The sequence below is a fragment of the Chaetodon auriga genome, chromosome 5 (assembly GCF_051107435.1).
Source record: "Chaetodon auriga isolate fChaAug3 chromosome 5, fChaAug3.hap1, whole genome shotgun sequence".
Taxonomy (NCBI): Eukaryota; Metazoa; Chordata; class Actinopteri; order Chaetodontiformes; family Chaetodontidae; genus Chaetodon; species Chaetodon auriga.
This window is the reverse complement of record NC_135078.1, coordinates 5,779,961-5,805,339: the sequence shown is the minus strand read 5'-3', so window position 1 is coordinate 5,805,339 and position 25,379 is coordinate 5,779,961. Positions and strand designations below refer to the sequence as shown.

Here is a 25,379-nt window from a genome sequence, read left to right as displayed (position 1 = left end):
GGCTCAGGAGGTAAAGTGGGTCGTCTACTGATCACAGGGTTGGTCGTTAGATTCCCAGCACCTCCTCTGCTCAGGCAAGATAAATTGCTCCCGATAGATTTTCCATTCATGTCAGATGATCCCTTTGCTGAGACTTGGGCCATTCAGTACTTTAATGTTCCAGCTGGAATCACACCTTCCTCTGTGACTTCCAATGGTCTAACTACAGTGTATGACATATCAGTCGGGAACCAATCAATCAATCAATCAGGAAGACTGAAAAGAACCTTACCTGTTTACTGCCTGTTGATTTGTCAAGAAACGCTGCTCTGAACACAAATAAACAGTGAGTCCGAGCGCAGCCGCGCATGCGCACAGCTAAAGGCAGCAGCTGAAGCTTGTGTCAAAACACAGAGGAGAGCAGCAGCAGGCAGCGCACGACCGCACTCCGATTTCAGCTTTAGCTCTTCTTTTTCGGAAAGCATTTGTCATACAAAGTGTTTTTTGTTTACGTCCGCGTACCATGACCGAACAATCAGCATTACTTCTTCGAAAACAACTGGCAGGTAAAACGAATACAAAACTGTAATCAAATACAGGCGATATAAAAGCTGCTCACCTAAGGGCTAACGGTAGCTTCTTTTTAGCTACGCAAAGCTATGTTTACGCCATAGGAGTAAGCCCAGAAAGCTAACCAAGCAACATAACGAGCCCCTTTATCACAGCGCTCCGGGATGTGGTTGAGATACTGTGATTGTGGAAATTAATATACGTATATCTGAAGTATATGTGGCTCACATAACGTGCAAGCTAGATCGGAACCAGCACTGAGTCCCAACACCAGCCTTTGCTAGCGGGCTAGCAAGTTCGACACTAGTTAACGTTAGCTAACGGAACAAAGGAATAATCAATCCAGGGACTCCTCTGCTCTGATGACTTTAGCTTTCATAATGATGGCTCTATACACACCAAGCCCCTCAACGTGCCTCCATATCGGTTGCAACTTGATTGAAATTACAAACTCACCACCTCGCTGTATAAGATAATATCTATCGTAAGGTTTGTGTGTCAGATCTGGCTCGGATCGTAACGCTGGTCGGTTTGCGGCGTTTAGCGACGATCCGCATCTCCGTGTGAAAGCACTCCACCGACAAACTCTTATTGTTCTCCTTTGGCCTGTTTTGGAGAATAATCAGCTCTAGCTTTATTGTTGGCGGGGCAGTGTCTTTTCTACTAAACGCCAGACACACGGACCCGCTGCTGGACAGTTTGGTCTGCAGCTGACTGACGATGTCCCCTGTCGGCAAGATGAATGATTTGTCACATCAGTTCATTTTCTGACACCACTTGATGATCAAGCTTATTAAAACTATCATTGCTGCCCATCACAGCAGATATTTCCGAAGTCACACATTAACAGATTTGTTCTGAATTATATAATAATGATCTGTTTATAGTGTTGGTAGGAGGTCAGAAACGTCTTGCTCACAAATCTGTGATGCTGCCTCCAAGATGAGATAAAAGATGTATGTGAGCTACGCGTATCACAGTGTTATAAGGGTCAACATCCCAGACAATGTCTAGTCTTATCAGGGCAGTTATATTATGTCAGTAATTTCCCAGCTGGACACTGTAACCAAAGTGACCTACTTTGATAAAGTTAGACCTGCTGTGATAATGTAGGCAGCTTGATAAAACCACTGACGGTGGACAGGATTCAGGTTTTCCCACGGTGCTGAAGTCGCAGCAACCATCCACCGCTGCATCCATCATCCCAGCCTCTGACTGATTTAGCGTGTTGTACTGTTGCACAGTACGCTCATTGGGTTCCTCTGTGCGTGGAGATGGACGTGAATCACTGCCTTCACTGCAGTTGATTCAATTCAGTTCTTCAAGTTGGTGATTCAGTTCAGCAGTGATTATTATTTCTGGAAGCCACGATTTGATTCAGTGAACATTTGCCAAGCTGTTTAGTTATTGACCGATGTTGCAATAATGTGAAACTATGACTTATTCTCCTGGCAAATAGACAAAATGATGTTTTCAAATATTCTTAAATGAAGAAAACAGAATGTCTCCCATTCTGATTAAACAAAAGTTTAGCAGCAAATTAGTCCGTGTCAAGGCTGGAAATTCTGAGGGACCCATTTCACACACTTTTTTATATTAAAAATTCCATTATTCTAGCCAAAATCCCATATCTGGGCCAGAAAATTGAAACAAGGGCTCAGGAGCTCCAACCAGCGCTATTCATGCTTTACTGTTTAAGAGTAATGGTGTTAATTAAAGGGGTAAATGCTACACTTCATCCTTATTCATTCTGGTCAGCAGCTGTTAACCTGCTTTGTATCATTAATCTGTTGTCAATGCAAACTCAACATTTCCTGCAGCTGCTTCACAGTAGAATTCGTATCAGCAGTCGTGAACAAAAGGACGGAAACAAACGTGCAGCTCACCTTATATTTACCTATACCTTCCATCACGTCACCACCGTCCATACAGATTCATTATGGCTGCGCCTCGTTTTCATTATCCTCTCAGTGTTTACTGGGCACCTGCTTCCTGCAGCAGCCAGGCTTTTTGCTGGTGTTGTGCTGTTGTGGTCTATTTTAAAACCAGTCTAAATCCCAGTTCTGCATTAACACTTTGTTTTTAACCTTTCTTAGCCATATGAAAAATCACACACATTTGTCAGGACAAATGTGCACTTTGTCATGTCAAGGTTTTTGGTTGAGTTTTGGTTCCAAAGCAGTAGCCTGACATTCACCGAATCCTGGGTTCCTGTACTGTAGTATAATACTATATGTTTCTATACCCGCTGTAATCTGGCCGTAATGGAATATTGCACGTGCTAATTTGTCAGATTGCACCAGTTGTTTTATCAAATGATTATCTGTCCCTTTTGTGAATTTAGTATTATTTCATTTCCAGTTCTTTGTACTAAAGAAAACTGTGTGCCTCTCTTTCCAGAGCTCAACAAGAACCCCGTGGAGGGCTTTTCAGCTGGTCTGATAGATGATGATGACATATATAAATGGGAAGTTGTGATCATTGGTCCACAAGATACCCTTTTGTAAGTCCGAAAATTTTTGGATAAGAACGTCTTTGGTTGAGAAATCTAGAAATTACTATTTAAATTCCTAATTTCTCATTTGCCCTTATTGTGTTCTTTGTCTTGCAGTGAAGGAGGGTTTTTCAAAGCATACCTAACCTTTCCCTATGATTATCCACTACGGCCTCCAAAGATGAAGTTCATCACTGAAATCTGGCACCCAAATGGTAAACACATTAGTAGACTCTGTGATGTTTACACACCTCAGATCTTCACTGCCGTCACTTGTTCTGGACAAAAACATCCATTTTTGCTTCTTAATTGGATTATTTTGAATGTTTTTGTGATTAAACAGAAATGAAGTCATCCAGGCTTTGACTTTAATTGTACTGCCATCACGTTATATTGACTGCAGTTAAACTCATGCTCCCATTCTCTACAGTTGCAAAGAATGGGGACGTTTGCATCTCAATTCTGCACGAGCCAGGAGAAGATAAGTTTGGTTACGAAAAGCCTGAGGAGCGCTGGCTTCCGATCCACACGGTAGAGACAATCATGATTAGTGTTATCTCCATGCTGGCAGATCCCAACAGCGACTCACCAGCTAATGTGGATGCTGCGGTGAGTTACTCTGCTCATCCCCTTCCCCTGACACTGGAAATCCTTTTTCATTCATGTTATCTGGGCGGTTTGAGTAAATTGAGGCTGTGTCATTGAAAGAAATGTGATGTTGCTTCCACAGAAAGAGTGGAGGGAGGACCCTAACGGTGAATTCAAGAGGAAGGTGGCTCGCTGTGTAAGAAAAAGTCAAGAGATGGCATTTGATTAGGAGTCAGCTGTAAATTCCAGGGTAAGTAAATTGAATTGTTTCAAGAAATAGTCACATGTGAAACCTTGCTGCTCGAGGTAATAGTAATTCTGATTTCTCTGTGTTGTTTGTTTCAGTTAAAGGAAATGCCTTCAGAGGGAAAATTTCAGCAAAAGGCTTTTGCACCCCTTGTTTTGCCAGTCAAAGGAATTGGTTGGCTTCAACCACGTTTCGGTGAACGGTTGTCATTTCCCGCAAGATGAGCCAATTTGAGAACCCTACCAGCGAAATTAACCTGTTTCCTACCTGGAATTGTATATTTAATGTTATTTATTTTGAAAAATTAATGATGTAAGATAATGTCACTACTGTAAATTAACTTGCTTTTTTATCTGCTGCTGAACAGTTTCTACTTTATACCAGGTTTCTTATGCAATTTAGTGGTCAAGATTGTGTAAAACAAAACAAAAACCCGTTACCATTAGGTCATCACTTGTCCTCCCTACTGAATACTTACCACCAGATTAATGTCGGCCCAACAAATCTCTGTCAATAGATGTGATTATTTTCAACACTGTCACTGAATCACCGTTGCCTTTGTTGGCTTCACCTCCTCACAGTGTGCTTGTTGTGTAGAGGGTCAGGTTGCAGAGTTTTAGTGGCACTTATAAAGAGTTTTCATACAGTCTATTTTTCTGAGAAAAGGCCTCCTGTTAGCGTTTTCTTGTGCTGGTGTAAGAGGTATAAAACCATGACTCTCAAACCTGCATGATCCCCTCAAACAGCTCTGTTATGTATTGTTGCTAGCTGTGGATGAAAATGGAATGGCTTACTCAGTGATTTGAGAGTCACTGTTTTATAACATATTGACTTGTACAAGCACAGCTAATGGTAATAGAAGGTTTGTGCCAACTTCTCAGGATCAAACTTCATTAGAGTTTTGATTAGCAATCGGCAAACTGAACCTAATGTTCCTCCACACGTGGCGCTCTTGGTCACTGAAGAGATCTGTTAATTATCACGTAGTGTTTTCGCACCGTTATTCTAACTCATGGACAACCAAATACAGTCTGTGAAAAAAGCCTAAGCTGTGATCATTCTGCGTGTGTACTGGTTAACTGGTATCTGAGCTTACCTCAATTTAAAAGGATGACAAATTTGAAGAGGATTGTGGGTGTTTGAGTTCTTAATCGATTAACATGGGTATTTCTAGGGGCTCCACAGTAGAATTAGGCAAGTCATACTTTGTTGTAGCACATTTGGCTTTCAGTCAGCATGTGGGCAAACGATGATGTGTAAGTCACATTCGCTCATGGGTTTAGACTCCGAGGACTTTGGGAAGCTTGCTGATTAATGCTCTAAACATCTTGAGTTGTGATTGGTGCATACTTAGGAAATATTTATCACCTTTATCACTGAATTTGGGTTGTAATTCTTGATAGAGACTTGAAGTTAACTCACCACTTAGTAAAGTATAAATATGTGTCTGTTGGGAAATGAACACAATCCTGCATCTAGGTTTTATTTTAAAAGAATATCCACAGTCGTGTTTGGGTGGAGTCTGGAAACCATTGGCTTTTGCTCACTTTCATTGACGGTGTTGCTGACGAGTAAGCCATGAAGACATCTGTTTTGAATTCTGTTCTACTTTACTGATCTGTGACTGACATTGAAAAAATAGCTAACCATCTTTTGGCGCATGCAATCAGGTTTAAAGAAGTTGGGTATGTTTAAATATGATACCATTGTTAGTACATTCTGGGTGAATGTGATGTGTACAGGTAGTAGATTTCTGTAGACTTGATGATCACGTAACTGCTGTTGACATTACCTTTTGAAGTCAGAATTTTCTAACCTACCATGACCTCCTCTGACCGGTGTTCACTGTATTTGCACAGATTCGGTGCGTTTGAAATGTCATTAAGCAATACGCCCTGAAAATGGTGTGTCCAGGTAATCCACCCTAACGCCATTATTTGTTTTAGGTTTTTTTTTTTTTTTTCCATTTTGTGTCAATGCAATGTATATTGGACATGATGCTCAATAAAGTGTGTAAACAGAGCGGCTTGTAATTTTGTTTGTGTTTTACATTTTAGATGAGAACACACTCTGGGTTCAAGTGTATTAGACCTCTGCTCTGTAATTGGAACCCTGGGAATGGTGTCAGATTTCAGGGCTGGCTTCATTTCACACTAATAGGCTCTGCTGGCTGCAACACATACTGAGCTGATAAAGATGTTAGCAACCTCCCTGACAATATCCACAGGAAATATTGGGGTTGTAAGTAACAATGAGAAAGCACGTTACATTTGTTGAGCAGCTGAAAAAAGAAAACCTGTTGAAAAATGGAAGTGGTCACATCTTGATGAGGTAAGACCACAATGTGAGTATTAACACCTTTAATGGATGAACGTAGATGATGAATTTATTTCTTCTCAAAACTGGAATTCTGGATTTTTAGGTCTGCAGAATCTAACAGATGCACAGATGGTGAGTCAAATATTCCTTTCAATGCTGACAGACGTGAATAAACCTGTTTTCATTACTGAATTACAAAACTGATCACCTGAATGCAAACATCTAAAACAAAACTACGGATGCTTGCTTTCTAATTGACGACTAAACGTCTTGGTCTCAGTAATGGGCTGCTGATAAATTCTGTAAATTCTAGTGATGGAAAATGTATTCAGATCTTGTGTAAAAATAAATAATAAATAAATAATCCGGCAGGATACAAGTAAAAACCGTGCATTCCAAATTCTACAAGCAAAAGTGCAAAAGTACTAGAAGCAAATTATATGTAAAAGTAAATGTTTGATTTTTATATATTACTGGATTATGATTAAAGACCTGTTAACATGTAAGCACATTCACTGTTGTAGCTGGTAAAGGTAAAGGTGGAGCTAATTTTAACTACTTTATATACTGTTGGGTAGATAATATAATATTTTAGAAGACTTTTATTTTTCTATGTAAAATATTCTGAAAGGTTACTCGTAACTTTTTCTGTCAAATAAATGTGAAGTAAAAAGTACAAAATTAGCTTCTCAAATGTTGTGGAGTAAAAGTATAAAGAAGTTAAAACTCATAAAGCAAAGTAAAGTATAAGTATCTCAACACTGTACTTAAGTAGAGTACCGAAGTAAATGTATTATGTAACTTAATAGTAACTTTTATGAAGTGAATTCATATCATAAATGCATATAAAGCTCAGGGGGATGCACAATTTTGAAATAGATGTATAGATAGATATAGATATCGTAATTGTCAAAATAAGGCACTATTGTTACATTTTGCATTTGGCAGGCTTTGAATATCTACCTAGTCAGCAAAGGAGGGAGAAGTACAAAGGAACACACATCAGTGTGTCTGCAGGTGGCCAGCACATGAAGATGATCCACATTCCCAAATCCATGATGTCTGCACCCTTCTTACAGGTGAATGAATGAGATAGTATATGTAACAAGGTTACCGTCATCCCACCTTGTATGATAATCACATCAGTTCTTGTTTCTGTCTCAGCATCCGGCCCTTTCAGCTGGACAGAGACGCTACCTTTGCAGCATAGCAAACATTTACAGTACAGAGCGCATGAGGCAGCAGATGAAACAGCACTACCTCAACGTGCTGCACACATGTGTTCAGTCAGGTGCGTATCCAAATCCCTCAATCATGAACTTCCATCACTATGTTCCATCTCATGCTGTGTTTTGTGTCTCCCAGGTGAGAATCCCACCTGCAGAAGAAGGTATGGGGATTATCAGCACAGAGAGAACAGCAGGTTCACAAAGGATGCAGGGAAGGATGTGGCAAAGGCAAAGCCACGAGGGCAGAGGAAGAGCACCAGCAGCAGCACGGCTAATTCTGATGTCATACTTCCAAAAATAGTCAACAGATGATAGATATGATGGCAAATGGTTTTACAATTGGAGGTTTTAAGGACCTAACAGTGAGTGTTTATATTGATCTTTGTATCAGTACCTGCTGCATCACACACATTTTCAAATATGACCAAAGATTCTGTGCTGTCAGTTTTACACAGACCTTCATATATTACACACACACTACTACTACTACTACTACTTCTGCAGTTATAGTACACATCATAATTGCATGTTGTTCTGTTTGTTGAATGTCTATAGTTGTAGTATTTGTGCATAGACAACTGACAACCTATATTTATAAATATTATGTTGGAAATTTTGTTGTCCCTGAGTTCTAGCAGTGAGAACACACACACACACACACACACACACACAAACAGAGAGAGAGAGAGACAGACAGTCCTTAATGATATGGTCGATCTTGTATTTGGGCTTTATCAAGTATCAGTATTTAATACTTTTGAGACTTGTGAACGCATCATTCCATGCCTTAGTGGGGAGAGTTGTGAACAGTTGAGAGCAACATGGCCGAGCAACATGATTATTTGTTTTCATTTGTACCTGACAATGTAACGTGATTATGTCTTGAATGTTACTAATATATGCTAATATGTTTTTTTTTAATTATTACTATTGCTCTCTGTATATTTGTTAACTTTTTCAATACCGGTTTTAATATTAATCATATTCTTATTTGTGTGACTATGAATGTCAGGAACTACAGAAGAAAAATAACCTTCTGGTTTTCTCTGGTGGATTAATGTGCACTGTCCTTGTTAAATCAAACGATAAATAAAAACCTTATGGTGACTTGAAATATTTTGGGGCCATTTTCTTCTAGTGAATGCAATTATCAAATCTTACATTTAGCTCTCTAATGTCAGCGTCACGGTGTTTATTTATTTATTTATGTTCAGCTAAGCTTATTAGCATTTATCAAGATAATGCCTCGTGCATCGCCTGCACGCGCTGTTTGCACACGTCCCACTGTGAGCTCGTGGTGTCACGGTGGGATTCATTTTGATGCTGTGGGAGCTCCTGAGGTGAACCAGATCTGTCAGCAGAAAATATGAACTGTCTTCTTGAAGGAAATTGTGTAAAAGGTAGTGGTTAACAAGACGAGTGAAATGTGAACTTACTGTAGAGAAAATATTACTTGAAAAACTGTAAACCTGTATATACGTTGTAGCAGCTCGCAGGAAGGTTGTAAGACATTAATTATTGATAAAAGGCGATGCTAGCTTAACTTGGCTTCCAACTAATTAGCTAAGTTAGCCACTATAGTTGTGACGTTTTTAGTGTTTCAGGCAAGGCCCGCCCACAATTGACACTCTTTACATTGAGAGAAAAGGCTAGCTTAGCTATAGTGAGGCATGTAGACATTAGTGTGATACTAACCTTGAACTCTTCTGGCTCCTTGTTGTGTTTCAGTGTTTGGAAAGGCTATTCATGCGCTGTCACGGATTGGAGATGAGCTGTGGTTGGATCCCATGGTCAAAGGGGTGGGCAGTGTTGGCTAAGACTGGAAGGGAAACAAAACATCCATCCTCTCTCTTTATTTAATTAAACAGATTTCATTTTACACTAGGCCTCTATATGGGCCCTCTCCAGGCATTGGGGCCCCTCTTTTTTCCTTCCTTGCAACATCTTGACTGAATCTCTCTCTCTCTGTCTTACAGCTGGCACTGAGAGCAGTGAATTCTGCTCATTCTGCGTATGCCTGCTTCCTCTTCTCACCGCTGTTCTTCCATCACTACAGCCTGGGATCAGTGTCCAAGTGGGGCAGTGAAACAATCAGATGCAAACTTGTCATGAAGGTATATCCACTCATGTTGATTATTCATCTGTGCAGAGCTCAAAGTGATCACAGCTCACTGCACAGGACAAACACTCAACAGTAGTGGAGTGATAAAACCAGAGCTGACCACAGGCTTACACAACATGATCATGTTGTCCTTTTAAGACCCTGATGACAATCTTGCCTGAAACACGTCTTATTTGTTTATTTATTTTAAAGTCTATTCTACCTCTTTTCCGGTGTTTGACGTCCATTGAGCGTAATGTGGAACGATGTCAGATATCAGTCTGCACATCCAGTGACCAAGTGATGATCCAGTTTTTCTGCAGGCATGGTAGGAAGCATTGAATTTTGTATTATAAACAAGCTGCAGGCAAAGGAAACGTACTGGATTTTTAGAGACCTGTCCTGTTTGATTTTAAGGATTTTTTTTTCATAATTATTTCTAAATGATCTTGTAAAAACTCTGAACCTTTTTACTTGGCCAGTTTTCTTTTACTGCGTTCAAAAGACCTGTCGGCGTCATGCTGCAGACACTGCATTGCATATAGTTAACACTTGGTGGCACTGTGCTCCAAATATCCTGTCTGCTTTTGTGATAGGCATCACTAAAACCCACAACCTGCGTTACCAGGAAAGTGAGGCTCTGCAGGCAGTGTTTGCCTCGCACCTCTGTCCCAATGTGCTGAAGGCTCCTGCCAGGTTAGTGGCTCATTATTCTGTTATCAAGTTAAAAGCTCAAGTTTCTATTACATACAAAATGTCAGGGTACATTTCAGTGACTGCGCAGGACCCTACAAACAAAACCTTAAATATTTTAAGGCTTTGAATATTCTCTGTATTCATCTTTTTCTGACAGGGAGGATTTACTGTGAAATGAATTGAGTATATGCTTGCTCCAGTTGGATTTTGCAGCCTGGCCTATTCAATGGAGAAAGAATAGGCATTTACAATATTTTGTTCTCTCAGCTGACCTTGGCCAACAGTCAGATGAATACCCTGAAGCACATGCACACATCTTCAGTGCAATTCAGTCTAATGAGCAGGTTTGAAAAGAACATATACATTAGTAACGTATAGACTTAGGGAAGCCATCATCCGTCAGCAGCACAGCACTGACATAAGGCTCTGTGCATAATGCCTAGGTTGATTGTACGTGGGTTTGCTCTACCTCTGCAGGCTTCTTACTGATATGGTGATGCATTTCCCAGTGTCCCAGGAGGAAATCACTCTGTCCATGACTCCTCTGAGAGTCAGTCTGAGAAATTACTACGAGGAGGGAAACGGTGAGCTAACACTACACTATGATCGAGCCCAGGCCCACGGCAATACTCTTGTGACAGATATCATAAACTGTTTAAAAGTCGCTGTTGCACCAGCTTTGAGATTGAATTTGATAACATAAATTGATCATTCAAATACAGCATATTTAATTCTTCAACCACATTATACACTAAAAATGTTGTGCAGACACTAGTTGACCTGCATGTGCTTAAGTCACAGATCACATGAGGACGATGCACACTGAGATGTCCTTACACCCAGATGAGTTTGACTACTTTCAGGTCGGAGTGGACTCGGACATAACCTTCTGTCTCAAGGAGCTGAGGGTAACATGGTTATTTTTGGAGGCTCCCTTTATGCTGTCACATGAGAATATTATGTGTGTGTTTCTTTGTGTGTGTATGCAGAGGGTATGTGTGTGTGTGTGTGTGTGTGTGTGTGAGACTGGCTCACCAGGAGCATTTCATGTTTAAGAGGTAGTATTTCTGGTCCTGTAATCTGGATACTCGAGTGTTGTAATGCATCTGCACCCAGCTCTGTGCATCGTTTCCATGTGAACTTTCCTCTCAGTGCTGTGACCCGTCTTTATAGCAAAGATAGTGTGACCTAAGTGACGCATACTCTGCCACTACCATGGAAAAAGTAATTGAAGTTACGAGTTGCAGAAATTATAGGCTACACATGTGTTTGTATTTGAGGGCTGATTCATCTTAAGTCCACCATTAACTTATTAAAGTTTTGAGTAACAAAAACAAAACATTGGATCTTAGAAAACTATAATGTAATTTCCAGAATAGCGTGCTCCATAATCTGGAGTAGTTTGTTCCAGTGTCTAAATGAACACACCCCAAATCAAATTGATTTCTTCTGCCTCGACTTAAAAAAACAAAGCAAAATCACTTGGTTGGCTATTTGTAATTTGGATGAACAGTCCTTGTGTTAGTCTAGTTAATGAGACTTGACTTGCATTAACACCCACAACTCTTGTCCCTAATGTCTTGGAATGTGTGTTGGACGCCCCGCTGTGAGGCTCCTCATTAGCCAGCCTAGTCTTCTTGTTCCTGTCAGTTTTGGAGAATCGGGTTTGGATGGATTAGAAACCAGGCTTTAAGTTTTAGTCAGCCTCAATTTACTCGAGCGTTGATATTTTTCTTTGGCCTGAAAGAAGCTGTTCTAAACACGCTGTGACAATGCTCTCAAAATGATCAGCTCTTACAGAGTCATAGTCATGACATGGACGCACATTAGCATAGCTCAGTCTTTGCCAGTGAACTGCTGCTCTTCTGTTTTTCCAGGGTTTACTGTCCTTTGCAGAGTCACATAGCCTTCCAGTGTCGGTCCACTTTGATGCTGCAGGAAAGTAAGTCTCTTTGCCATCATGATTAGCTTGAACAGCATTCACATCTCAAATTACAAGGACCAACGTCAGTGTGAATGGTGCTGTGCCACAGGCACTGACACTAGACAACCTCAAAATTCACTCAACTACTTTGTCTGTGGCTGGTGCGTCTGATGATTTTACCGGCCATTTTACCAAGCACCAGTTGTGGCGAGTTTTTGTGTTGACTGCTTCGGTCAAATGAAGAGGTAATGTAATCGTATTTCTGTCACTGTCAGATATTGATCAGTGTGTTGTTTATGTTGTTTGCAGGCCTGTGTGCTTCTCTGTGGACGACATGGTCCTGGAGGCTGCTGTGGTGCTGGCTACACTCACTGACTCTGAAAGCAGGGGACCCTCTCAGCCTGCAGAGGCCCTGGCCCCTGCCACACCCAGGTAATAATCACTGTGCTGGCTCCAGCCACACTGCCTCTAATCCTGTGTGCCGTAATTGAGATCTGTAGTACCCTCAGCACAGCTGGACAGATAAGGTTAAGAGTAATTCTCTTGTTATTTTGACCCGGCAGCGTCCTTGTCACAGCCGAGGCCTTTGTAGGCCCTGTTCCTCAGATCTACAGTGACTGTGTATCTGAGAGTATAATTGAATCTTCCCACGGGGTTCTACCTGAGCTTCTCTCCTGGCTCTCAGTCAAAGCAGTTTGCCCTCATTGGCTGTTTTTAGCTTCCTTAGAGGGCATAGTGTTACAGCAGCCAGCCTTGTGTCTGTAACAGAGATAAATAGGGCGAGCTCAGGACGTGTGGGGTTACGTTAGAGCCTGTCAGTGTGACAGTCTGTAATCCCCTCATCTCCGCTATGCTGGCCTGCTTGGCTGTTCTGCCCATGTCTCTGTCCTGTTCGCCTGACTCTCTCCCTCTCTCTCTCTGTTGGATTCTGGGCGGATCTTGTTCCAGCAGTCCCAGCAGTACCATTGAACATCTGGTCCATTTGTAACTTGGTTAGCTCGTGTGCTCTGCAGGGAGTCTGCAGAGACATGGCTGATCTGATGAGCATGAAGTTTCTGTCCCCACTGCCAGGAATTCAGCTACAATCTGCCCTCCTTAACCTGTATTTTCTGCTTTGACATGAAACGTTCAGGCTGTTTCTGAACATATGCATAATATTTTTGATATTTGTGGCATGCTCGCAAGAAAACTTGCTTGCCTGCTGCCTCAGGGGCCGTTTGAAGTAGAACTAAAGAGCCTCAGGTTGTCTAGAGACTTTTCAAAACCAAAAGCTCTCTTTACGTCTTCTTGCAGTGTTCCTCTTCATACTTCTGGTCTGGTTACTTCTCTGAGGTTGATGACATGTAGTGTGGTTACATGCAAAGTTGTTTTGCTGTTTGCTCGCACCACACCACTAATGGCCGCTTTCAGTATCAGCTGATATAGAGCTACACGCCCTGTTAATGAATGTCTTTGTTGAGATGAATAAACGCAATGTTCATGATATTTCCTACAGAGTCTGAATGTATTACACAACATTCAAACTCCTTAAATGGACAATAATGTCAGGAACACAAGGTCTGTATATAGACAATATAGGGAAATGTTCACCAGGAACAACATGTTTCCTATCAGAGTTGCCCAAAAAGAGTTTTGCCCTTTTTTCAGCCATAGTGTTGAGTGAAATTTGCTCTTTGGTGTTTGTGTACATCTCCTCTTTTTTATTTTGCCACTTCATAACATTTACACTGTCCCCACTCCCTCCATCAGACTTGATAATAGCACTGAGGACTGAGTGATAATCCACATCCTCAGGAATCTGATTTCACTGAGACATACTGTCAGGACAAGATTTTTAGTTTGCTGCTATCCAACATGGCACTGTACACCACAATTACACTGCACACAGTGTCACAACTATTTTTGCCAGCTCAGGAACTAATCATTATCTTTGGGTAAAGAAAAAAAACACTGCCAGCTTACCACACAGATGAGTGTGTTGTGTGTGTTTCCAGGTGTGCAGATGCTGCTGTTCTACCTATGGGTTCATGTGAGGCAGACAGCAGGGAGCCTCAGGGTGTTCCTGAGGAGATGGAGCTCATAGCATCCAGCCAGGGCAGCCCTATCATCAACAGCCCTGCTTCAATGCTGCTTCCGCCTGACACTGACGACTGTAACGGCCTCGGTGAGGCCTGTGCCAGTGCCACTATGACTCCTGCTTCCTCCACGGTAACAAGAGCTTCCTGATGATTTTTAATTTTTGCTGGGAAGTCGGTGTGGCCTCTGCTTGTTTCCTGCAACTTCAAGGCTTTACAGTGTCGACAGGTTGGGTGGCATTGTGAAGTGCCAAATTGCCTCAAGTGCTTATTTTGACCTCTCCTGGAGGTATGCCCAGAATGCCATAATGCCTCACCCTAAGAAGTGTGACTGAAGAAGACAAGCAAGGTGACACAGTGGATGTGGGAGATGGAGAGATTTGTATGCTCTGTGTCGGCATAATGAATCTGTTTTATTGGAATCAGTCAGATCAGACTTGTTTCCTGTTTTACAGCTTTTCTGGCTGCCACCTGCATTTGTTCCTTCGTGTTGAATGTTTAGTCTGAGTTCAGTCAAGTCTTTTAATTTTTATGCTCCCTCAAGGTGAATATCATCTTGTCAGACCAGTTTTTAGAAACCTAGTACAGCACTCAATTTCTTTTATTGCACTGAGGATTTAATTGTAAAACCCATTTTCTTCACAAAAAAATGCTGAAAAAAAAAGTCAAAATGTAAGAGCAACTTGTTTCTGAAGCACCAAACTCTTGTTTTAATAACACCATGACATGACCATGTGTTCTCTTGTCCCTGTAGATCTGCTCCCTCTTGTTCAGGGCCTTGTCCTCAGAGCAGCACAGTGATGGTTGTGCCACCACAATGCCTGTTCTGGCATGTTACAGTGATGAAGAGGAGAGTGTGAAGGAAGACGAGTTAGGAAGCCCTTCACTCTGAAAACAGAGCTGTTACACACATTTCATCTTGACTTTTTGAAGATGCCAAAAGTGCATCACATCTTTCATAACTGTTGCCAGAATGAGATCTAAATGAATTTATACTTAATATATTTTGTATTTTAAATAGCTCAAATGTTGCTTTGCTTGTTGAAAATGTTTTAATAAGTTTTCCCTCAATGTTCAGTTGGAAATTCAAGAGATTAATGTATTTATAATGATTATTTATCAAAGAATATGTCAATTAATTTGCTCCACCTCTTTCAGTGTGTGAAATGCATTTGTCATAGCATGTCAGGAAAACAGACTCTGTGAAAACATTCCCTCAGCCTGAAGATGCCACACCTGTCTGTTGATCGAACTCTATGGCTGACGTCTGAGGAATGTGGGAGACACAACTTGTACACGGTGTTCTTGGGCATTATCGTTTCCTTGCCTGCACCTCAGCCTGGGTCCAGTGAGGTAAACACACTGGATGCTAAATGTGATAGTGCCTTGATGGCAGAATGCAGGGCTGGAAGCACCAGTGAAGACAACGCCTCCGCAATGTGTTCAATGCTCAAGCTTGAAAAAGAAGTTTATGCACACATCACAGCCATCAAACACAACAGGATAATAAATACTATACTCTTTATTTAAATATTGTACAGATTTGAAAATGTTTTTACAGAGCTTAGATCTGCATTGAACTGTACACCCAAAATATATATATATATAGACACATGCTCTGGTTGTAACAAAGTGTGTGGAAGAGGAAGATGAGAGGTGACGGGGAAGAGTGTCAGGGCAGGTATTAGCCAGGAACCACAAAGCGAACAGTGGCAGTACCATCTGACGGGGAGAACTGCTTTGTAATATTGTTAAGGCGGCTTAGATTGTCCTCATTACCAGAACAGTTCAGACTCATTTTGACCATTCACTGCTCTGCCTGAATCTGCTCCTCTTCCATGCCCATCAGCCCCATTTCAAATGACACCTGACACTGCAGTCTTCCGGTGTGGACTGGTCAGATTAAGAAGGGAAACAGTCTGTTAGATAGTGCAGATTGTAAACAGTGACCTGAAGATCCACGGGGAGGATTTTCTACGTGTGTGATGGCTTTGTCACTATTCCTAAGCTCCTGAGTGCAGAGAAGCAGATTTCAGGAGAAAAAAGGTTGAACATACTATAGGTGAAAGGACCTACTTTTTAAGACAGCAGGGCATGATGGGAAAGCTGTTTTGACTCTTATGGCTACTTAACAGTTTCAGGCTTTGTGCTCAGTACCTGGCACACAGTCAGGGGTTTAAGGAATCATGGACGTCTGCCAGTATCAATGACACCTGATACAAGGCACATCATCATAACATGACACAACGAATGGATTTTACTGACAAAATTTTTAACTATGGGTTGAAGTTGCGGTAAATGCAAAGTGCAAATCTGTAGTGTTGTAATGGAAACATAATGACCATTTTTCACATGAAACCTGCAGTGACCTGACTTATGCATGTGCCATTGGAGCTCTACAGCAGGAGGGAGCGAGAGAAGGAAAGGAAACGCTGATTGAGAACAACAGTTTCTAAAGCTACTCTGATGCTGTGATCAGTCCAAAGAATTCAACAATCCCACCGAACAAAGAAGTTACAAAAATACATCTGGTCACGTGACCAACTTCCACTGCATTGAGCTTTTCAGATATGCTTCTTAAGCTTTGTGCGTTTAAGGCTGCGAGACCAATTCAGCCCAGTGGATATGGAGAAGTCTGTAGCCTTCACACCCATTTCACAGACACTAATTACAAACAGCAACAGACACACTGAGAAGCACGAGTGCATTCATCTCACTCTCTCACACACACACACACACGCAGACATATCACATGTAATCACAATCAAGACTTCAGCAGCAGCTGTGAGATTAAAGGGAGGGCATCAGTTTGACACAATATAGATTCTGGAGAGGCTTTTGAGCCATTAAAATGGTCGTCCCAACAGCCATGAAGTAACAAAATGTGTGCAAGACTTGAATTGCACTGGTATGGAAAAGGCAGCTGCCGCTCTTCTTCATTAAATCTTATTGGATCACCCTGCCAAGAAACTTACCACAGATGTACAAATATCACATACTAGTTTTTTTTTTTCCCCAAACATTTAACGAAACATCCCGTAACAGCACACCGGTCATTTCCTACTATCAAACATGCTCCCTGCACCCACATACTAGGTTTCCAGGCCCTTTGACGAAGGTTTTCTAACTACCACTGTGTCATTAGGGACATCAGCTTGCACAAGGCGGCCCATTTATTGAGCCCTAATGCCACCATTTCCTGTGCAGTTCCCTTCTTGACACTACTGATGGACTGTCTTTCCCTTCCAGCAGCCCAGCGTGGGGCCGCTTTAACAGTCTAACACCTGCCGTCTGGCTACGTCTGCCTCCATCTCTGAATCTCAACTTCCTCCCTGCCCAAACCACCCATCAGAGAAAGACGACTTATCCTCGTCAGACAGGATCCTCATCTCCAACGTGGCCAATGACTGCTTATCCCGGCCAATGGGATTATCCAGTGAGCACTGGAACACTGCAAAGACGCCAACACTGCAGCCTGGCCAAGAGGATGTTTCAGGCCTCTAGTCCTCTTTATTCCACCCCTCTCTGATGTACACGATCACAGACAAGTGGGCATGTAGGAGTTTTTCAGTGGGGGGGGAGAAGGGGTTGATGGTCAGCTGGGGGGCTGAGGCAGAGCAGAGCCAGCACATGTGGGGGAAGCATCTGACATCAGTCCTTCATCCTGGCCTGCAGGAATCAAAGCAGTCCAGCACCTGCACAGGCAGATGCCCCCCCATCACAGCTCCACACAGACACTAGTCGGTGTATTCTGCCACTATGGACAGCAGCACTGTGATGTCATCTGGCTTTCCTCCTGCACAGAAAAGAACAGTCCAGTTACAACAGTGCCAAGCAAAAATGTTTTTCAATGTCTCACCTTGAAAATACTGAATAATGTGCCACACAGCTTTGAAGAGCAACAGATCGTAAGCTTCACTTTCTCTTTGGTTTAAGCAGAACTGAGACACTTACCTCTTACATTCAGTCCATTGTCACAGGCAAACTGTGCGAAAGGCGACATGTAGTTGGGGTCATATGCCAGTACGTGGGCCTGCTCTGCGATGCTCCGGGCAGTCTGCTGGATGCTCTCATAGTTTGTATTCTGAGGAGCAACAGTGAAGCAGACATGAAGTTTTTATTACAAACACATTTGTGATTCCACTTCCACCAGCAAACCTGCTTTGGCCACAGTGACACTTACCTTGAGTTTCTTCAGCTCTTGCAGGATCATGTAGTCAGGCATGTTGTCGAAGAGCCCATCGGTGGCTGTGAGGATGATGTCACCCAGCTGGACGTCAAAGGAGGAGCTGTCTGCTGCGTCAGGGCTGCAGGGACACACACAGTGAAGTCAGGCAGAGTTCACTACATGCAATGATTCTGGATAGTTAAGTCAGTTAAACCTTGTTTACTCTTGTGGTGAAAACTTACAATACAAACTTATCAGTGAGGTTGTGACTGCCTTAACTCATCCTGTATTAGATTTCACTCTGTCTTTTTCACTCCCATACAAGAAATCTGTCCTGTCTGAGCTAATAGATTAGTAGCTTCTCCTCTACTAGAGGAACACTCACTGACAACAGCACATCACTCTAACCAGTGTAAAAATGTCTTGACAAAGCTACGAAAGCTAGACTGCCAGTTGCTACTGATATTTCACCTGACTACAGAAACTTAATCTCAGTGCAGGATGAGGATAAATCACCACATGGGGGTTTTGGAAAGGACACTCAGGTCCAATCAAAAGATGCCACCATTATGCCGATGGGTGCTACAGATACATGGAGGCAGGAACCAAGTTAGTCTGCCAGTGTCAAGTTCACTTCTTAGAAGATACCCTCACCCTGCAGCACACCCCCGAGCCATAAACATTATTCATTACAAACTGTCTGGACTGCATCATGACACTGAGCCACAGCTCCCTGAACAGCATGTCCTGTACTGTGATTTTAACGTCGCTGAAGCTCCACGTGCCACTTTTCCATAGAGAAATGATACTGCTCATGTATTACGGGCACCCACAGTCAGATATGGAAGTATGAGAAACGTCTCCAGTGTGTGCACTGGTGGAACAGCTGTCAGTGAAATGAACTGGCTGCTGTGTTTGGATTCATCATCCACTGTTTAATGCGCCCATGAGTCAAAGACATTTCTCAAATGCCACCAAGGACAAAACACTTCAGATAATTATGCATCGATAGCTCTGAAACGTCTTTCCTTCGATTCCAATTATGAAGCTAATCCTCAGGCAAAATATATGGGTTTATGGCTATGAAGCCATGTTATGAGAGCGAGTTTCCCTCATGTCCGATCACCCTGCTGCAGGACAACTAATGAAAGCAATAAAAACAAATCTCAATAAATTCACTTGAGACAAACAAATAAATAAGAGAGGGCTAAAATTAATTAATAAATAATAAATTAAACATACTCAGCTGCATGTTGAAAGCACATCTCTCATCTCCCTTTCCACATTTAATTGTTCAGAGAGCCTTTTTTCTCGTCCTCTGCGGTCAAAGGAATGTTGTTAGTGTACTTCAGTTTTGACCCTTGCACTCTTTTCTATTGGCTGCTCCGTTAGTGATGTAGGATTGGAAACTTAATCTGCTGTTGCACTCAGTGTAAATCACTCTGAGTAAATCCTTCAACTAAATGACTAAAATGCACAAATTACAGAGAAAGTGTCATTTCAAGCACCACATTAAATCCACAACCACTGAAAATGATGATGTTTGAGACTGAATTCAGGTCATTTCTAAGAAATAAAAAATGAAACACTCTGATCTCGTATCACTGGTGACATGCAGTCCAGGTTCACCCGTGGTTCATCTTCCCTCGGTTTTTCCGAAACGCTTTTAAGAGGCTCAAAATAATCTGCCCGGCCGAAGACTGAACGAGTGAAGAGGTGGCTGAGCCTGCTGGTGCAGGATTGGCTGCGGATTCTTCCGTTTGCCCATCAGCCCACACAGACTTTGACCCGGGTAAGAGGGAAAGCTTGGCAAATATCCAACGCCTGACTCGCACTCGACTGACGTCTACTGTGCTGCTGCTTGGCACACCGCGGCAACGAGACATGGCAGCACGTGGCCCCTGACGCACTGTTACACTGCAGCAGCTCAACACAGGACAGTCTCTACATTCACAAAACACGGCTGCGTGTGAGGGACGCAAGCACGACAAAAAGTTCTGCAGTGCAGTCTGCTACAGCCGAGCGTCTTTGCTATGTCTGCCTGTGATCTGCATCGGTATCAGGATGTGTATGGCTTTATCACATCTACTGTGCAGAACACATGTATGATCTCCTCTCTGTCAACTGCTCCATCACCTGCTCAGTACAAACACCCCTGCAGCAGCTGTAGGAGCCAGTTGGTCGTCTCACCTGTCACTGAGGACAGCCCCTTCAGCCCCCGGGGGAGCGATGGACAGCTGGAAGGGCGTGTTGAAGTAGTGCTGCTGCTCGTCTGAGCGGTGGACCACCTCCCCTCCACGGACCACCAGAAAGCCTGAGTCTCCTAGGTTGGCTGTGTGCAGCCGGTGACTCTGCCGGTCCAAAACCACAATGCACGCCGTGCTGCTACCTGCAGATACACACAGACACAGATACATTTAATTTTCCTTTTCAATGCAAAGGCTTGCACTATCATAAAAAGAAAATGTTAATATGGTCTGCATCATCAGTTGGGTGAATGTAACAACTACACCACAGATCATTCATGACTACACTAAAAAGTACTGCGAGAACTCAAATTGCTGAGGCACTTTTTTTGTTGCTTTAAAATTACAATGTGTTGAGCAATATTCTCATGTACTCCCTGCAGGCTACAATCAGGTTGCTGTGACATGGAACAGCAAATACAATTTCAGGAACAGGCCAGTGTGGGTAAATAAAACTTTGTCTGCCTGGAAACAATGCTAATCATTTTCAAAAAGGTCTATCAGTAAATTATTAAATTAATTAAAACATTTCAGTGACAATCCTTTTTCAGCAGACATTTTGCCTTGTAGGAAAAACACAGGTGTTGCTAATGACCATAACAATAGCTGCATTCTATTCAGTGTCCCAGTAAGCCATGACAGTATGACAGTGAGTCCGCATGCACAATACAAGGACCCTGAGGCTAAATGGATTGCATTGTTAATTTAATTACTTAAACCTGTGCTTTTCTTATTGTGACATGCCAAAATATCTCCTGTGAAAGAAGGCCTAATGAAGAAACATCTTCAAGCTCATCAATTTGCCATTTGGGTTTTCTATTTTAATATACTATTTTCATTGTTTCATGCCTGGATGGAAACAAAGCTTTGCAGCTACACGGCTAAACAAACCATATACAGAGATACCTATCTGAAGTGTGTTTGGGGACTGATTGATGAGGTTAGCCTGAATACACAAACTTGACGTACAACAATCAACATAACATTTTTGGAGTTCCACCATCTGGGAGATGGTGAGGAGGGAACATGAGCTGGTGGAGGAGGCGGACGGCGTGCAGCCACACCCTGCTGGTGATTCATCTGGCACACCAAAATATGCTCTCTGGGATCAACCTTCAAAACCCCTCACGCACTGTGACTCACTGCCTTTTTTCTCTGTTTTCTCTCCGGCAGTACAATTACACATACTGCCGGCCTCAAGAACATTCTGTCTGCCGTTAAGGAGCAGCACAATGCAGTGTTGTTTCCCCTGCTGCACATGTGATAGAGCGCTGGAAAAGTACTGACACTTGCATAGCACAAGATCTGTTCCCAAAACATTTGTGAGCTGATGTTACATGTTTGTGCACGCTTCGTTATCGGGAAGCGTAGCGAAGGAGGAAAGGGATTCTGGAAGTGAACTGCATGGGGCAGGTCAGGACTTGGGACATTCCCAGGACTTCTTAATGGGTTCTGGCTGTTCTCTGACTCATGATGCAAACATCTCCATCCAGCCACTATGAAACTGAATAGAAAAACAACCTAACCCTAAATAGTGCACTAAGATGCAAACCATTCGGAAAACGTACCGATTCATTGGCAAACACAGTATGCCTCTACACAGCATAGGTTACTATACTGTCATGCAGAGAGCAGGGCACAGATCTTAATCTGTTCACTGAGTTTTTAAACAAGATGAGCGCACTGAGTAGGAAAACTAGGAGTACCAGACTCTGCAGACCTACAATAACATGTTTAATACAAATGGTTCAGAAAAGAAGTAGAAATTGAAAGTCTTGTAGTCACTAAACTAGTAATGATAATCAAATCAACTGAAGAAAAATGAATGGGGTGATAACCACAAGGAAGCAGCAGCAGACATCCTGTATAATCACTGATTATGAACAGGAATATTCATTCACATAACGACAAACAGGTTCTGTAATGCTTCAGAACAAGTAGAGGTGGCCGTGAGATCCTGTGTTTCCCGTGGCTTTACTCACCCAGCAGTGGCACTTTGTTCTGCAGCAGCTCATAGTAGCTGGTTGTGAGGACGCCCACAGGGTTGCTGGGGACGAAGCGTCCTTCCTTCACCAGTCTCTCACACGTCTTCATCAGTGTACCTGAAAACTGCGATGGGTCCACTCCATAGTCCCGCCAGCCACCTACTCCATCTGCTACACCTAAAAACAGACAGATATTCATGTAATGATTAGGATTAACAATTCCCCCTTAATTATAGTTCAACAACATCCTCTTCCTTCACTAATTAAACATGTGTATTCTGTATTGTGCATAATGCTGCTTTTTGAACCCTGACAGGAAACATTTTTTCCCAATGGGTCAAGTGAAATCAAGCTCAGAATAATTATCTTTTTTGACATTCCTCACACTTGTTCCACAAGTGAGAATCTTGCAGGAAACAAGAACAATGTCATGCAGCTGCACAGTAATGAAAAACAATGGCCACTTTCACCAAGATGCAAAAAGGACATCCAGTACAGAAAAAGACAGTGTTCAAGAAATCAAGGAAATGCCACAGAATGCATAAAACAGCCTCCTTTAGTTAAGTGCATTTTAGGCCTACTGATAACACATTTTAGCTCTTTGCTTCAAAACATAAAATCTGCGATTCCTCAAATGGACAGAAACCTTCTCATTGCAAGCCTTTATTAACCTTTCAATAGAAACATGAAATGTTTTGTGGGTTAATAAGAGCCCTTGTTCCCATAGGAGCATTTGGTCAGGTCCAAAATTTCCTAGAAAGGAAACTTTAGTCTTGTTACTCCCAGGACTGACCATACAAGGATGTCCCTCTGCATCTCCTCAGCCACTGCCAGAGCAGAGAAACAGGCCTGCACAGAGCAGAAACACAACTTTGCAACTAATCAAACCCATCCAAAAATAACCTGACTTGGTGAATGTCTTGATTTCTACATTTCCCCGTGTCTCGATTGACTCACATTCAGTAGAGCTGCACAGTCCTGCAGAGGTACTAATAACACCATGTTTATATAGGATTCAAGGCCTCTTGGCTTTTTAATCAACCCTCACTAGAGCAGATTTTCCAGCCTGCATTGTTTTTGTTTACTGAAGACATTGATGGTGAGTGGAATGATTCCTCCACACCATATGAACCCAGGAGAAGGTCAGGTTCAAGACGCAGCAGGGTGTTGAGGCAATCAATACTGAACAAAACACAAATACTGAAGCACAGTGATATGATGTATAGCAGTGAATAGGTCCATCTGAAAGCACTCAGTCTCATCACTAAGTGTGCACTTCATGAGCGTTCTGGACTGTGTAACACCGAGACAAATGTCGGGGTTTGGGGTAACTGGAGAAACGAGCTTGATGTGACAGACGAATGGTGGGAGGAGGAACTACTCAGGGTCTTAATCTTAACCTTTTTTTTTTTTTTTTTGGGGGGGGGGGGGGGGGGGGCAAGCCTTTTATCTCATATGTACGTCCTCTTACCTCTCTAGACCCCAGCTGATTCTCAATGCATTCATTCTTAGTGTACTTTCCTCCCCGCTTAATTTACTTTTGTGCTTGTGTGTGTGTGTGTATGTATGTATGTATGTATGTATGTATGTATGTAGTATGTGTGCATTTTCTTCAGTCTCTTTCAAGAATGTGATGGGTGCAGGTTTTGAGGAAGGCGTTATTTACATCAAAACGAGGAAAAACTATTTTGGAACACAAATCTGTGCTTTGTACCGACATTTGCAGAACACCTGTTTCCAATAAGAAAAAAGATATGGCACAAGAAAGGTGACAAAATGCGGTCGCACATGTAATCCAACCTTCGTATGAGGTATTTAAGCTTCAGATAAAGTGCGTAACCTTTGACTTCCCATTCGCGTCATAGCCGGTGTTAGACAGGGAGACGTCGCATGGTCTGGTTAATATTTCTACAGCAAACAAAGCAGACACTCACCCAAAACATCAGCGGATCTGTGTCGGGCGATGAAGCACGCGTCGTCCCCATAGCACATCCCCTTCTTTAGGATACCTTTGCGGAAATCCTTGCCGAAGCCGCAGCTCGCTGTCACCAGGCTGTAGTCGCGGCTGTCTGTCTGAGAAAGTCCGCCGATGACAGCTCTGGCAACCAGTCTACCGTACGACAGCACGGACAACATCACCTACACACCAGCTCCCACCAAACAGACCGGCCAAGCTAGCAGCTCTGCTAGCTTAGCGTCGATGCGAACACACAGTGCTGACTTGCTAACTTGCTAACGAGGCTGGAGATGTGCGTCTGAGCGAGCCAGACACTGCTGCCGACAACAACATACACAATGCCTTCCGCGAGTATGTAGTTGCAGCCTCGGGGGACGTTATTCCTGCGCCGTGAAGAGTGAACGAAATTCACAGAAAACAGTCGCCTCTGCCGCTCCAAAAGGCTCGTAGGTGCTGCTTCTCCGTGGCCATGATGCCAGCTCTGCCTGTGAGACGCTACATAACACAAAATGTGAACGAGCTGCCCTGTGGCCTCGCGGACTCCGCTCTGCTAGCAAGGTCTTGTGACTGCTCTGACGTCAGCCATCATTACGCAATATACGTTTCCTAATAGGGAAATATCACTTTCAGCCAGCTTTATCTGATCCACAGGTAATAAGAATATGCGCAGAAAGTTGTATGGGTACGTAAATGTTATCATGGCCACTAAAGATGGCTATTTGAAACATAAGAATACGCATAACACACGAGAATACACAAAGAAATATCGATGTGAGGGAAAATATTCAGAGAAAGCCGCCA

The 25,379-nt window shown here is 42.6% G+C and overlaps 3 protein-coding genes across 3 annotated transcripts; 2 read left to right on the top strand and 1 right to left on the bottom strand.

Annotated features, from left to right (window-relative positions):
• Positions 1-375: 375 nt before the first annotated feature.
• On the top strand, positions 376-5,901 carry LOC143321266 (ubiquitin-conjugating enzyme E2 G1-like). Its single transcript, XM_076731501.1, has 6 exons — positions 376-545; positions 2,950-3,052; positions 3,161-3,258; positions 3,474-3,652; positions 3,774-3,881; positions 3,977-5,901. Exons 1-5 carry the CDS (start codon positions 503-505, stop codon positions 3,858-3,860), a joined length of 510 nt encoding a protein of 169 aa, XP_076587616.1. The 5' UTR covers positions 376-502; the 3' UTR covers positions 3,861-3,881; positions 3,977-5,901.
• Positions 5,902-8,792: 2,891 nt separating this feature from the next.
• rad9b (RAD9 checkpoint clamp component B) lies at positions 8,793-15,114 on the top strand. The gene is made up of 11 exons (XM_076731690.1): positions 8,793-8,826; positions 9,155-9,225; positions 9,403-9,540; positions 9,741-9,855; positions 10,124-10,223; positions 10,701-10,807; positions 11,025-11,131; positions 12,101-12,165; positions 12,457-12,579; positions 14,142-14,355; positions 14,977-15,114. Exons 1-11 carry the CDS (start codon positions 8,793-8,795, stop codon positions 15,112-15,114), a joined length of 1,212 nt encoding a protein of 403 aa, XP_076587805.1.
• Positions 15,115-15,726: 612 nt separating this feature from the next.
• On the bottom strand, positions 15,727-25,142 carry pptc7a (protein phosphatase targeting COQ7 a). Its single transcript, XM_076731364.1, has 6 exons — positions 24,556-25,142; positions 22,619-22,798; positions 20,581-20,779; positions 18,406-18,529; positions 18,177-18,306; positions 15,727-18,018 (listed from the first exon to the last, which is right to left on the bottom strand). Exons 1-6 carry the CDS (start codon positions 24,755-24,757, stop codon positions 17,960-17,962), a joined length of 894 nt encoding a protein of 297 aa, XP_076587479.1. The 5' UTR covers positions 24,758-25,142; the 3' UTR covers positions 15,727-17,959.
• Positions 25,143-25,379: the final 237 nt, after the last annotated feature.